This window comes from Gavia stellata, chromosome 10 (assembly GCF_030936135.1).
Source record: "Gavia stellata isolate bGavSte3 chromosome 10, bGavSte3.hap2, whole genome shotgun sequence".
Classification (NCBI taxonomy): domain Eukaryota; kingdom Metazoa; phylum Chordata; class Aves; order Gaviiformes; family Gaviidae; genus Gavia; species Gavia stellata.
In genome coordinates, this window is record NC_082603.1 from 34,477,234 (window position 1) to 34,491,780 (window position 14,547).

Genomic DNA, 14,547 nt, shown 5'->3' on the forward strand with positions numbered 1-14,547 from the left:
TTGGCTAGAGATCTGCCTTGCTACATTTATTGCTAATACATACCACTCAAGTAACATGATTTATGAGTATTTGGAGATGCCTGCTCTTGTTGTATCTGTTTCTTCCCGTGGTTAGTCTGTTATCAAGAGATTTTGCACTGGGGAGAGCCTTCCATGTCCTGCCTTTTTTTCACGCTAAGAGTGAAAACTTTAAGGAGTAACACCACAGTGGTATTTATCCATTTAGGGCAGACTCAAGTTCAAGATGGTTCCAGTGACACCATTCGTTTTGATTGCCTTCAGAGTTCTATTTTCCTGATGCCATGAGCAGCTTAGAGTTGCAGTGCATTAACTGAATGTTTTTTTTTCTCTTTTAAGGAGCAGAATTTATTGTTCTGATTTTCCAAGTACTTCTCCAAAATCAGAGGTGAAAGAATGCCATTTACAGAAGAATCATTCTTATGAGTGCACATTTCAGCCTATTTTTCTTTTATCTGGATATACCATGTGGATAGAGTTTAAGCACTTACTAGGAACACTTGAATCCTCACCAACTTGTGTCGTTCCAGCAGATGTGGGTAGGTCAAGATTCGTGCACGTCTTTCTTCACTTGTGACCTTGGATTTCATTCCTTATATGGTGTAGGTAAAGTACTTCTTCATAGCATTTTAAATAAATTAGATTGTGGAAAGAACATAAAAGCACAAGAACTTTGATATTGTCTTCTAAAAAACATTGGATTAAATGTGATTTCCATACATTTTGCTTGGCACAGGAACAGATTGTAGCTGCAGCTAATACCTATAAAATGAAACATCCAGTTTTGCATGTTTCTCCACTCGGGCGTTTTGCAAAGACATCTACAGAAAATGCAAGTATTATATTTCAAAAGGCAGTCTCATTTTTAAGGTTCTTGATTATCTAATTTTTCTGAAGTCTTCAATTAGTTAAATTTATACTTTGATGCAGTGTAGCACTATATATATTACTTACACAGTTACACATTATTTTAAAATCATAGGGACTGTTCAGGCTCTTGCATGCTTTTGCAAAGTTTCTTTTGTGACACATAGAGCACTTAAATTTGTATAAAAGCAAGAGGCAGGAACAGTGTTTGAGTGTTTTCAAACACTTCAAAATGTGCAAAGCACGTCTTAATATCTGGTCTATGACTCGGAGCGTTCATTGGACTATGTATTTTTTGGACACAAATGTGAACATCTGTGGTCTAGCTGCTGTGTTTTCGCTCTACATAAGTGCTACATGAAATAAAGCAGAATAATATAATACATTTATTATCTGTGTGGGGAAGCATGCATACAGAGGACATAAACCAAACCAAACTTTGGATTTCAAAGTTTGAATAGAGCAAGCAAAAATGAATGTCACAGGAAGGAAGGGCAAAGTTCAGTGCATTATAGCTAAGTGGGGTATGGGAATTATTATTACTACTATTACTATTAATTTGGTGGCCTTGTGGTTTTGAAGGCCGCTCCTGTCTAGTTCAAAGAGGGCTTTGAACTTTGCTTTTGCCTTTTTGCCAAGCAAGTTCACTGATTATCAGAGAACTCTTGGCAGCCTTGGGTGTCAGAAAGGAGGGTGGTGTGAGGGATGGCGGGTGGAGATCCTGCACTTCTGCTGCTTAGACAATTTGCCAGGAGAACCTGGCACCTTGTCAGCTGTAGCATTAGTCTGGGTCAGGCACGTCTGCGCTCTCAGTTGGCTGTGTTCTTTTGGGGAAAGGTGCTGCCCAGTGAGGAATTCTAGCAGAACTTTAGAGGTCTGGTTTATTCAAGCCATCACTTTAAATAAAAAGCAATGAAGAGAATTGACCTACACTGGATGACAGGTGCTCTGTATCATAGTAAAACAAAACATACTCATTCTAGCACCACCCAAAATGTAAAGCTTATTGCATTTTTTTTGTTGTTGTTGTTTTTTCCTTATTCACCATCTGATTAATCAGAACAAGTTTATTCTAACTTTGCTTTGTTAACAAACTAGGGCTTTGTGACATTTGTGTGCAGTCTGCTGGAGAAGCTCAATTTTGATGGAATTTCCTGTTAGTAAAATAAAAATTTAACTTAGTATTTCCATTAATCACTGCTTAATGGCTGTCACTGTCCTTTATAGGAGCTGCCTTTCTGGGCCATGTGTGCCGCTACTTTCCACAGTCATGCTCCCCATTCGTGCCAGGCTAGATCTTTTGCTGTTTGTACCGGGGGAGGTACTAGGTGCTAGCACCAATATAAGCTGTTGTAGTTAAAATGAAATGTACTGAAACTTGCCCATGGATTTTTTTTTTTTACAAATTAAATGTTTATTCTGTAAGAAACTTTTATTTTGACATTTCAACTTAAGATTTTCTTTGATGATTTTTAGTTTGGGTCAAAATTGGAATGAATTTCCCGTTAGACAAACATTGCCTTTCTCAGTCAGCAATGCTTTTGTCTGCAGTGAATGGGCCAGTCAGCCTGGATTGGGGAATTGTTATGTTTGCATTACAGTCCAGCTTTACTTGGAATAGCAGAGGCCACAATGTGTTACCTGCCACCCTTAGGACAGAAGAAAGTAAACCGAGATGTTTGGATTTAATGAGAAATGTCGGTGCAGCCGTTACAGTCGGGTTTTTTTTTCCTTTTCTTTCAATTTTCTAGTAAAGCCACTTCCTCCTTCCAACGTTAAAGCAGAAATCACCAGGAATGTTGGGCTGCTGAATGTGAGCTGGACAAACCCAGTATTTACAAACAATGATCTTAAATTTCAGATTCGGTATGCTGTGAACAGGAAAGAAATTACATGGGAGGTACTGTCTTTCTGAATCTAGATTGAAGCATGACTTGTTGCAGTGTTGTCATTTAGTGTCTTAGCTGGTTTTTGTGGAATTTGTAGCTTGCAATGAATCACAGTTATAAACATTTGTGTTATCTAGCAAAGGAATATTACCAATTAGGTCACTTTCTCATTGGATTCATTTTCAGGAGTTTTGACTGTAACAGATGCCTAACAGCCTTTTGTTCTTACTCTGAATATTTTGACTTTTCTCTTACAGCTTTATGAAGTTTCAAATGCACCAACAAGATCAGCTGTGATAGAAGTTCACAAACTTTGTGTTGAGTATGTTGTTCAGGTCCGGTGCAGAGAACTGGATGGGTCAGGTTACTGGAGCAACTGGAGCCGATCAGCCTATACGCTTGTAAAAGATATCAAAGGTACGTGTGCTGTCAGAGCGCACTCTGGTCTCTCCAGTTTCTGACTGAGGTGTGACGCTGGTCTTTCAAAACTGTCTAATCTTGCAGCTCCCTTACAAGGCCCTGAATTTTGGAGAATTATTATTGAAGATCCGGTAAGGAGGCAGAAGAATGTTACGCTCCTGTGGAAGGTGAGAACGATTTTGAGCTTTTGCTTTGATCCAAAAACCATTGGTCGAATTGCTAAAAAGGGGGTGTGATAAGCACGTGCTGCCCTGGGGGCGAACTTGGGCAGTCACTGTTCATGGGCCTTGTTATGCAAGGCACTTGGGATATGACTTCTTTTGTGTTACTGCCTCTTGCTTGGCTAATACTAGAGGCAGGTAGAGGTTGCTGATGAATATGGATTGTAATACTGTGATACAAGGTGAGAGGGTTCCGCCTTCTTTGCTCAGTCAGCCTGTCTTGTACTTTACTCCCTTCTGTTGCTGTTACTTCCCCCCCCCCCGCTTCTGTTTTTATTCTCTGTAATCTTTCCTGCAGCTAGCTGGCACGAGTGGACCTCATTTTGTACCCTAATCATTACTGAGTTTATAGTAACGTAGTAGGACAAAAACTTCCCTAGTGCTGTGTGATTGCTCTGGATGGTTGAGAGGCAGGTGAGGCTCAGGACAGACATACGCTGGCAGCAGGCGTGTTTCCAGGCTGAGGAAGCTCACAGGCCAGCCCTCTGAAGTGTGCTGATTTTTGTACAGTGGCCCCATCTGAGGTTGCAGTCAAATTGTTCTTGCGCAGGTTCAGTTGCGTGCACCACAGCCATGTTGAACTGCACGTGGGGCTGCATCGCAGCCATGTGGAACATTCTGTTAGTCCTGAAGTCTTACAGTCTTTGCTACTTTAGGAGAGCCCTCAGATCTCTGAGCAGGCTGCAGGCTTCCTTGCGTTTGTGCAGGGACCAGACCTGCTGTCTGACTTGCACTACTGCAGCTGAAGTGTCAACGCTGTATGACACATGCGTGTCAGCCTATGCTTTCAGTGTTAGTTGTGCAAATGCTATGAAACAGAGACTTAAAATGCAATTTGTTCTAATACTCAGAAAAAAGAATAACGTGGAATCAAAGACTGTAAGTCATAAAGAGAGATGTAGTCTTCAGCTGCCAAGTTCTGCTGACCAAGATCTCTGAGCAGAATGTGCCACTGACTCCTAGACAGCTGCCCATATAAACACCACTGCAACTGCATGTAAACTGGGCAAAGCTACGTTAAAAGGTTAATGCAGGACAGAGGGAAAAAAAAGTACCTCAGTGACTGCCCACTCCCATTTGCCCATGTTTAGTATGCAAACAGTCATCTGTTTTGGTTTTCAATCCTGAAAAATACTAATATAAACCAGTGAGTTACTACAGGAGTCTGAAAGTTTGTATTTCCTTGTCCCCCCTGCCCTCCCTTCACTAGAAAGATAGCAAGGAAGTGTGTCAGCTCTCAGAGACAGAAGAAATGAAGTCTTTAAATGGACTACAGTTACAGTGCCTTTGCTAAAAGGACAGTAGCCAGTCTATAGAGTATCTTTATTGGGTCATATTTTCTTAAAATTGGAACAATGTCTTCTGCCCAAATAACATTTGCTTTTGAAATCAAAGACTGGGAAATTAATTAATGCCAATGTTTGCTGCAGCCGCTGATGAAGAATCACTCATTGTGCAGTGTGAGCCAATACGTTATAAAGCATCAGACATCAGGAAACACTACGTGGTCAGAATATGTTGATAATGGCACTACCTGTTCATTTCCATGGACTGAACACACCCATACTGTTACAGTTTTAGCCATGAATTCAATTGGAGTTTCTTCAATTAATTTTAATTTAACTCTGTCACAGCAAATGAGCACAGGTAAGAACATCAATTAGTAACCATTTTAAGATGTGGGAAATGCTAGGAATCCTTGTGATGCTTTTGGACAAAGCTTTCTTTTTAATAACATTATCTTTGTTAGAATAAAAAGTGTTTTATGGTGATAAGTTCGGCTGTATATGGGAAACAGATTCTGTATCTCACCAGCGGAGCTACTTGAAAAATGAAATTTCCATCCCATGAAAATCTTAATGATCTTTGGGTTGGGAAAAGAGTTGTCTTTCACTGGGCTATCTTCCCTCCCCTAACAGAATATAAAGTAATTAATCAAAGAAAAATAAAATCTAACTGTAGAACCGATCTTTCATCTGCTTTGTCTTGGGAACACCCAACATTCCTCCTAGGGAATGTTTTGTTGTTTCCAAAATGAACTATGGTCTCGTTTCTCTGGCTGCTCACCTGACAGGCTGCCAGAGTACATAGTTTTCAGAGGTTTGGCTTTACTTCCTAAGCAGCCTTTTCATTGATTTGACTGCACTCTGCTTTATTAATAAAACAAAGGTTATTGCTTTTGAATACTTCAATTATGTAATATTCATATGCAAATATATGCTGCGGGAAACATTTCTGCAGTCTATTCGTAGAACTTTACTGCTGTAATGCAATTTTAAAAGCATTTTTATGGATAAAATTCTTTCTGATACTGTGTGTAAGCGTGTTCTGGAAACCGTGTGGTTGGTAACAGATGTAATGTGAAGCGTTTGTCCACCTGGATTGTGATCTTGGTGTATTAGCGAGATTTAATAGGATTTAGCTTACAGGGCTCTCAATGCATGCTTTACTAGCTAAATGTTGACAGTTCAGTAGGTGGTGGTAGTTCTTTGGTTAAGGAGTAATAATTAAGGAGGTGCACGTGAGAATCAGGATATTTGTTTGATGTCTGGTAAGAAACTTCATCTATTTAGTGTTTGGGACTAGTTGGTGTAAACCAAGCTTTGCTGCCTTAAAGAGAAATGTGTTTGCTTATGTGAACTAAAGATGAGGCTTTATTATGTAGAAGATAGTAATTAAACAAGTAAATGATAAAGTGCTGAAACCGTAGCAGTCATTCGTGTGCACGTAGTTGATAGTATACACCTCTCCTGCTAACCCAGCTCTCATCTCACCTCTGCCCGAGCTCATGTAATTCAGGGCTGTTCTCTCCTTGTTCTGCCAGTGAATGTTGTGCGGTCGCTTAGCGCTTACCCGGTGAACAGCACTTGTGTGATTTTGATTTGGACGCTTTCATCTCCAATATATGTGATAACATCTTTTATTATTGAATGGAAGAACCTTAACAAAGAAGAGGAGATGAAATGGGTGCGAGTTCCTCCAAATATTAGTAAATATTTTATTTATGGTGAGTGTGCACTTGAAAATACAATACATTATGTTAACTGTTATGGAACAGAAAAATGTAGCAATACTGAGCTCTCGGATTCCTTTTTTCCCGCCTCTCTGTTTCTGATGGCTTTTATGGTAAGGACCAGTAGAGCAATTCTTGATTGTCATTAGAGGACGGACTGTAAAGGATCGACTGTTCCATTAATCATCAGGTTAACAAAGAAGTTCAGGAGTGTGTTTGTTTTTTGGCAATACAATAGAATTACTTCTGGAATATTGAATGCACCAGCTAATTATCTAAGTTAACATGTGCATTCCATTTGCACTTTGGCTTTAATCTTCGAAATTTTTACAATAGCTCCATAAAGGTGTTAATTTCATGACAGGATAATGCTAGATTATCCAGTATAGATGAATAGTTTTAATCTTCTGATATTGAAGTATGTGTCTATAAAAGATGGCTTTCATTATTCCCCTCTCTGGGCTGACCTGAACTCCGATATGTGGCCAGAGCCTCTGTGGAGGTAACTGTTTAAAAGTAGGTTAATAGTTTTGATTCAAAAGGCTGATTTCCTCTTTCTAGATCACTTTATTCTGATTGAGAAGTACCAGTTCAGCCTGTACCCTGTGTTTGCTGGAGGAGTTGGCAAATCCAGAGCAACGGATCAGTTTACCAAAGGTGACTTACAGGATCTTTCTCCATGTTGTTGATGAATTAGGAGCTTGTAAAAGTAAACTTTAAATGCAGGAGAAGTCTGTATCTTATCAGAAAAAAAAATGTCAGTAATAAAGTAATTGTAATACAACTATAAACAGTGGTCTAGGCTTCAGTTGCTTTAATTTGAAAACTCTTTGTGGGATTAGTTGAGTGAGGGACCTGAATTCCCTGCATCTAACTTAATAGCTGAGATCCCAGGTCCCTGTGATTCTTCCTTCTCCAACTGTGGACTATTCTCTTATTTCATATGCTTTGATTTAATTCCTTAGTAGCAGAGGAGCAGTGAGCACCTCCCACAGGGATGGAGGAGTCACCTCGGTACTGAAAATAATTCTTTCCTTTTTGTCTGTCTGTTCTCAAGGTAAAGGTTTGCTGATGTGCAATAAAACTGTTTATCAAGGTTTTTTGTGTTTAAGCTGTTGTTTCTACTGTTTGTTATTTCCCTATCACAAACTATTTGTTCACAGACAAATTATTTTTACCGCATTATTATCTGAATTCCTTTTATTTGCAGGTGGATATGAAAATGAGAATAATGCCAGCCTCTACATGGTTCTGCCAATAGTTATTTCAACCTCAGTTGTGTTGCTTGGAGCATTGCTGGTTTCACACCAAAGGTAGGTTGTTCATTGTCGTGTAAAAGTCCCGGAAGGCCTTTAGAAGAAGGTGATGCAGTTTAGATGATGCCTGTCTGCAGACCTGGTGGGCAGGCTCCTTCTGGGGAAAGCTAGGAATTATTTTTATTTATATTTGATGTACTGTACTGAAAGGCAGTGGACGCTGTGGAATACAGCACCAAGAATTAAAGTGTCTTCAGCGCAGAGGCTTGTTACCTTGTACAAGTCAGACCATTGCCCTTTCGGGTCTGGTGTCCTTGCAGTGAGGTGATGATCAGTGCTGTTTGTTTCACTGGGAAGCATTGCTTCAGCCTGTACCACATACTCCAACTTCTGCTGAGTGATTTGTGGGCAAGTTAATGAGTGTCATGTGCTTTGAATTTGTAAAGCACTCTGAGTTCCATATTTAATTGTCATCACAAACTAAGGTCTGAAGTAAAAGCCATTTGAAAAAAAGATCCCTCAGAGTTTTGTGGAAGGTGGGTTGGGGTCATATTCAGCAAAGACTGCCTGTACCTTTTATGTTTTGCAAAACTGCCACCTGGTATGTCACTTCTTTATTTCTTTATTTTTTCTGTTAAATTTTGGCCATGTATAATATCTAAAATGATTGTTTCATTGTCATAGAGTTCTGGATAAATAAAATTACACAGGTTCCTTTTCTGACATAGCAAAACTGAATGACAGCAGTACAGAATATATGAGAACAGTACCAACTCCAGAATTTACCTGATATTTCAGAATGAAGAAGCTGTTTTGGGAAGATGTTCCAAACCCCAAGAATTGCTCCTGGGCGCAAGGAGTTAATTTTCAGAAGGTGTGTATTTCCCTGGTGATGCTTCTTCCCCTACCTATGGGTCTGACTGCTGTTCACTCAGTACTGGACTCTAGACCCTACCTGAATCACTGAACAAAGCACCTTAGAGCCTCTGAAGTTAGCAGTACAGCGATGTTCTCCGCTGCAGAAAGCTAATATCTGGAAATCGGCCAGGACCAGAGACTTCTTCTGAATGCAGGAGGTGTTTAAATTTCAGGGCAATTAGTAAATCAGTTGCAGAATCCCAGAGGTGTGATGCTTATGCACCTCACTGAGTGCCTTGTGTGTATCAAAGGCCAAATTCTTTGCTGGGGTAAACTGCTTCTCCGTTTGGCGTGTGAATCGGGAGCTGTGGTGTGATGAGCTGTGACAAGTAAGAGCCTTTAAATGGACTTAGCCAGTTTGCACCAGCGAAGTTTCTCATGGTCCCAGAGTTTGACAGTGTCTAACCATTGAGACAATAATTGAAATTCAGGTCTCTATTTCTAAAAGAAAGAGCGTCTAATGGCAGAAGATCTTTCAGGTATTTAATTTATGTTCCCAGTGAAAGTTTCTTTTCTCATCTTTTATTTCATTTCATTTAAACAGAGAATGGACATTCTTTGAAGTCTAATCATGGTCACTGCCTGCTGAACCATTGGGCCAGCTCCCAGGCTTCCTATACAGAATTGTTAGAAGATTTTTCTGTTCATATTCAGAAGACAGGAAGTGCAGATACAATACAATGCTGATTCGTTTAAATGTAACGAATCCTGGAAGTAGCTCTGTCTAAAATCTAAAATGCCCTCGCAAAAATTTGGAGCAAGTGCTGTACTACAGACCAGAACAGGGTTTGTCACTTGCACAGGCAGGAGCACACACTTCAGGTTTGGCGTTTTTAACTGTTGTTTACTGCCCTGCTGACTAAGGCTGTGACTGGCAACGGGCTGAATACTTTCAAGCCCTGGCTTTCAAAAGGAGTTGAAAGAGCCCAGCCCTTCCCAGGAAGCAGCCATGGAAGCAGAGACATCAGACTGGTTTGGGATTTATCCAGCTTGAGTGCAAGATCTGCCCACTTACTGACTTCATTGAAAGTGGTCTTTTTATTTGAATTGAGTATTTGTTCTCATTGAGAGCTAGCTTGGGAGTTTCCACTGACTCCAGGCACATCAAAGTGATCAAATCTCTTATTTGCACAAGTACTTGGTTGTCCCATTATGGTCTTTTGAACTTTTTACAGGCATTTGGGTGTAGCAGCAACTCGGAGCATGCAGAAACTGGAGGGGTGTTGTGCCTTACTGGTTTTCTGTTTGCTTGCTTGCTTTTTCCTGAAAATACCCATGTGCATGTTATTTATATGGCTTCTTCATTTGTTAGCATTTAAACATGCAGCCACATCAATGCAGATGCCTGAATAATCGCTAACATTAGATCTGTGTTTGAAAAAACGAGCCAGAAATCCTCAAGGAAAATCTGATTTTGGTGGTGTTAGGGCAGATTCTGCTTATTTTTTACTTATAATTTTTTGTGGCTTTTTAATGCTCGGAAGTACTTCCTTCTCTGATGCATCATGCTGTATGCTTTATATGTTAAAGGAAGCTCCTGGGAATCCTTGTGTTGGGGAAGACGCAGTTGTGGTCGGATGGAGCGAAAAGCTGGCGTTAGCAGAGCCCATGCCTCAGGCTTGGTCTTGAAAACCAAGTGTCTTTTACTTGCGCAGGTTGTTAAATCCCAGATCAGTCTGACGTGTCTGCTTCCATGGCTGCATCCTGGGGAGGGCTGGGCTCTTTGAATAGCTGTTAATTGCAGGAGTATAAGTTGCACTGGTGCACCTGTGTTTGTCTATTTAATCTTTTCATCTCTAGCAAAAGGAGCTTGTGACAATCCCCACTGTCCCCGATTGCAAAGGTGCGTGAAATTTGCATGTTGGATTTAGCATGTTGGAAGCGATTCTCCTCGCCGACTGGTAGAGCCGAAATAAGTGTATGACAGTTGAAGTTTTAACTAGGAAAGGAGGGTAAAGCTGACACCCTGGTGATACTGCTCCGTATTCATATGCCTTGTTCCATAATTAATGGCAAAGAAATGATGCATGCAAGTATGAAAGAAATTGAAGTTTGACGTGATTTTTGACAGCTTGTTATGCAGTAGAAAGCATGCCTCTTCCGTACGTTGTACTAATCTTACGGGAAAATGTTGCTTAATGTTAACTGCACAGAAGGCACAGTGCCTGTCCTCAGATCAGCATGATCAACTCTCGCTCACCTCGTCAGCGTCCAAGGCCAGAACACAGTCTTCGAAATGGCGTGTTTAGGGCCAAATCCTGCTTTTGTATGTGTGCATGGAGTTTCCAGTAGAGAAAGCAGTGTGCAGTACTTGAGTGGTATTTTTCCTTAGCCATAATAAACATCGATTACTTCAATAACCTATATACCACTACTGGAAAGTTCTGATGTCTTTCTGAAGGCATTTGATGTAGAACTCCTGTCTTGTCCTGGTGCATATCAATACCAAACCCCTGAGTCAACATCTGATCATTACCTTGTGTATTCGATATAGCACATTTGGTATTTGGTACTCCAGGACTGCATTTATAGAGTATTATTTTATCCTGATTGTATCGCTCAAAGCAGCAAGAGGTTAAAATCATAATCTAAACCAGGCAAGTCTTGCATCTAGACTCCATCTTGCAAGCCTTTACATGTATGCATGATGTCAAAATCCTAAAAATTCCTCTTATTTGCTCAATAAAATAGTAAATAAAACCAAAAAAGCTTTAGGGACCTAATGTTGGAGAGATTACTTAAGCACAACTACACATATTTTACAGGGAAATTCATATTAATCTTGCAAATACTCATGCATATCTAAATTACCCGACTATGGCCATGCGGTTATTTGCAATATGTAAAGTTAAATATATGTGAAAGTCAAAACCTGGTCATGGCAGAATTCAGCCAATAGCGTGTTTTGATGTAGCTGTGTTTAGGAACCAGAGTGCAAAGTAATTTTGACTCGAACCTGTCTCAGGCTGGTAACTGGCTTACAGCTCAGAGGTAGTCTGGTGCTTATGAGACAAATAGAACTTAAAACCTAGGCTGAACAGGAGAGCAAAATACAAGCTTGCTTGAAATTCCTTGTTTGGATCTCATTTCTTCTGGTCTGCAGAGTTTGGGAACTGAGACTATGACTTTTCTCCTGAGTTTTATGGAACTACTTTGCCAGTTGTTTAACACAGTTTGTGCCCAGATTATGCCATACATGCATATACTGTGGAAATACAGCACTATTCACCCAGCTTACTCTGTAATTGCTGATGTATTTAATCTTTGCAGGCAGTAATATCTGTGTGTTTTCTGTGGTACCCATGTGCATTAATAAGAGCAGATACTGGGGGTGGGATGAGGGAGCAAGCAGGTTTTGGAGGGAATATAAACCATCTCTGTTCAGGATAAACCAGCTGCTGGTTGTAGGAGGGCAGGTGTATCGGGGCGAAGCACGGTTTTTTGGTTGCCCAGAAGCTTCCCTGTGCCTGTGTTCCTGTGTCAATTCATAGCAAACCTGGGAGAGGGAAGATAGCTTTCATCGCGCAGTATAAGTTATGATTATTATGGCTTGATGTATACGGTATGGTAGCAGCCTACAGCTCATTTCAATAGTTACTTAATTTTATATGCGGTTATTTGGATTATTTTGAAGACAAGGAGAAATCCCAGTCTGCAGGTTGGTTTCAGTGTGGGAAGGTGACGGGCTCGTGCAAGTACCAAAGCGGTTAGAAACCTGCTCGCCAGCTTTGCCGCATGAGGGCATAGGCGTTACTGACAACTAGTCTAGGCTAAAGTAGTAGCCTAAGATATGCGAGTTAGTTTACTCTTTTCAGTAATAGTATACTAGTCTGAGTATTTTGACATGTTCCTAGTTGTTTTGGCAGCTTTCCTGCTGTAAAATATGGTTTGCCTGTATACACAAAATCTGTTTTTATCTATTTGTTTTGTCTTGAATTCATTAGGAAATATATGTTTTTCAAGTGAATTTTCCTTTGTAGCTAGGAGTTCCAGTTTTGCTGTTAGTTCATGCTGTTGTATATTTTACATGCATATATATTAGGTAGTAGTAAAGCATACATTTCTTCAAAATAACTGTGTGTTTTTCTTCCTGCAGTTCAAACATACAGCTGCTCTTCAGGTGGGAATGCTCTTAAAATACTATGGAAAGGCTGAATTTGACCTTAAATAATATAATCCTAGCGGGGAAGGTTACTTTAGTTGATGTGTAAATGATTAAGACTATTGTTTATACAATCTAAATAAAAAGTCAAGGAAATCTAAGGGTATAAAACCATTGTCTTGCAAAGCACTTGCACGTGTTTTTAACAATATGTGCATGTTTATTAATCTTGAAATGAATGGGACCATTCAGCTGCTGCTGTTTCAGCTGAAGTGATAAGCTCTCCTGGCTGGAGTACTGAGCGCTTCACGGAACGCTCGCTTGGCAGCACTTGACACACAAACGGGTTCTCGCTTTTTTTGTCTTGTCCCTCCATCTTCACCTACATGCAGACATAAAGAAAATAGGAAATGTGTTTTAGAGGATTTTCAACTATATACTTTTACTAAAACTATGGGGTTTTTGTCTGTGATTCTTAAAATCAGTAGCTTCATACTGAAATAAACCTACTAAATAATAGATGAGCATTAAAATATATCTTTTCTTCTAGCCTGAAACTTTTGAGCATCTTTTTATCAAGCACCCCGAAGCAATGTCGTTTGAGCCTCTTCTTCTGGAACCAGAAATAGTGCTGGAAGACATCAGTGTTACTAAAGCCTTGAAAAAAGAAGACACACAAGATTTTTTAGTAGTTGATTCAATGTTTACAAAAAATGAAGACTCTGAACATGACTCTGCTTGTTCTAGCAGCCATTTCAATAGTAGCAGCTTCTCTGAGAGCTCCTGTGATGACCAAATCAGTGGAGAAATTACAAGGCAGTCTGATGTTAAATATGCTACTGTCGTCAGTAACTCCAGATCAAGTGGGCTTTATGAACAGAAAATGAATCTAAGAAGTTGTTTTGATAGATGCTTCTTAGCTGAAGATCCCTTAGTTCCAGGCGCCTTTTCGAGTAGCTCCTGGGCGGTGGGAAAGGGAGCATTCCTCATATTAGCTGACCCGCCTGGCAGGCAGCCCAGCAAGACTCTTTCCCTTTCCCTTATTTCTTCAGAGGGATTTTCAGAGCCTTCAGATCAGGGTGACGCTTTCACAGATGGAGATAGTCCTGAGCGGAGCCTGTATTACCTAGGGGTAACATCATTGGGAAAAAGAGAAAATGACATTTTTTTAACAGAAAGTTCCGGGGTGATGTGTCAGTTCCATACAACCGATCTACTCAAAGATGTGGGGTTTCTTCAGCATACACCTCCTAATTTAAGTGCATTTATCCAAAGTAGCCTTAAGTATAAAGCCGTTGTGCCATACATGCCGCAGTTTCAGATGCCTGCTGCCAAGGTGCAAGAGACCACAGAGAAAAACTCTTAAGTCATTGCCCCATAATTTGATACCCTTAATGTTTGGGTTTTTTGGTGTTGACATGTTCCCCTGTTTTTCCCTCTCCTGACTTCAGGAGCTCTCCTGTTTTGAAGCTGTGTAACTGGCTTTATATTTGAGTGCCAGGCTTTTAGTAGGAAGAAATTCAAACGTGAGGCCTTCCTTTAGAGATTTGATTGTGTCCAGTTACCCTCTGGTGCCAAAATATCTATCGTTGGTGCCTGTTAGGTGTATGTCTGAGCACCCCCATAAAGAACTGCACCTGAAATCGGACTCCGTGCCGCAGGCGTTTGGATGAGAGGTTGGGATGGGATCCCGAGGCAGGCTGTGCTAATGCTCAGGCCGCAGGCTCTGGGCGAGGTTGTGGTCTGTCCCCGGGGCAGAGCCTTCGATGGATCTGTAAGCCCTCTGTAGCCGCCGCTGGCTGCCACGAAGGAACCCGGCCATCGCATTGCTCGTCGGCAGGCA

At 40.6% G+C, this 14,547-nt stretch overlaps 1 protein-coding gene across 1 annotated transcript in view; it reads left to right on the forward strand.

Annotated features, from left to right (window-relative positions):
- The window catches only part of LEPR (leptin receptor), a 33,932-nt gene extending 19,862 nt beyond the window's left edge, over nt 1-14,070 (forward strand). Inside the window, exons 9-18 of the mRNA XM_059821780.1 lie at nt 358-557; nt 2,637-2,785; nt 3,032-3,191; nt 3,279-3,361; nt 4,846-5,062; nt 6,240-6,422; nt 6,990-7,085; nt 7,639-7,741; nt 8,483-8,558; nt 13,255-14,070. Of these exons, the coding sequence (XP_059677763.1) occupies nt 358-557; nt 2,637-2,785; nt 3,032-3,191; nt 3,279-3,361; nt 4,846-5,062; nt 6,240-6,422; nt 6,990-7,085; nt 7,639-7,741; nt 8,483-8,558; nt 13,255-14,070 (2,083 nt within the window). The remainder of the gene's footprint in view (nt 1-357; nt 558-2,636; nt 2,786-3,031; nt 3,192-3,278; nt 3,362-4,845; nt 5,063-6,239; nt 6,423-6,989; nt 7,086-7,638; nt 7,742-8,482; nt 8,559-13,254) is intronic.
- Nucleotides 14,071-14,547: the final 477 nt, after the last annotated feature.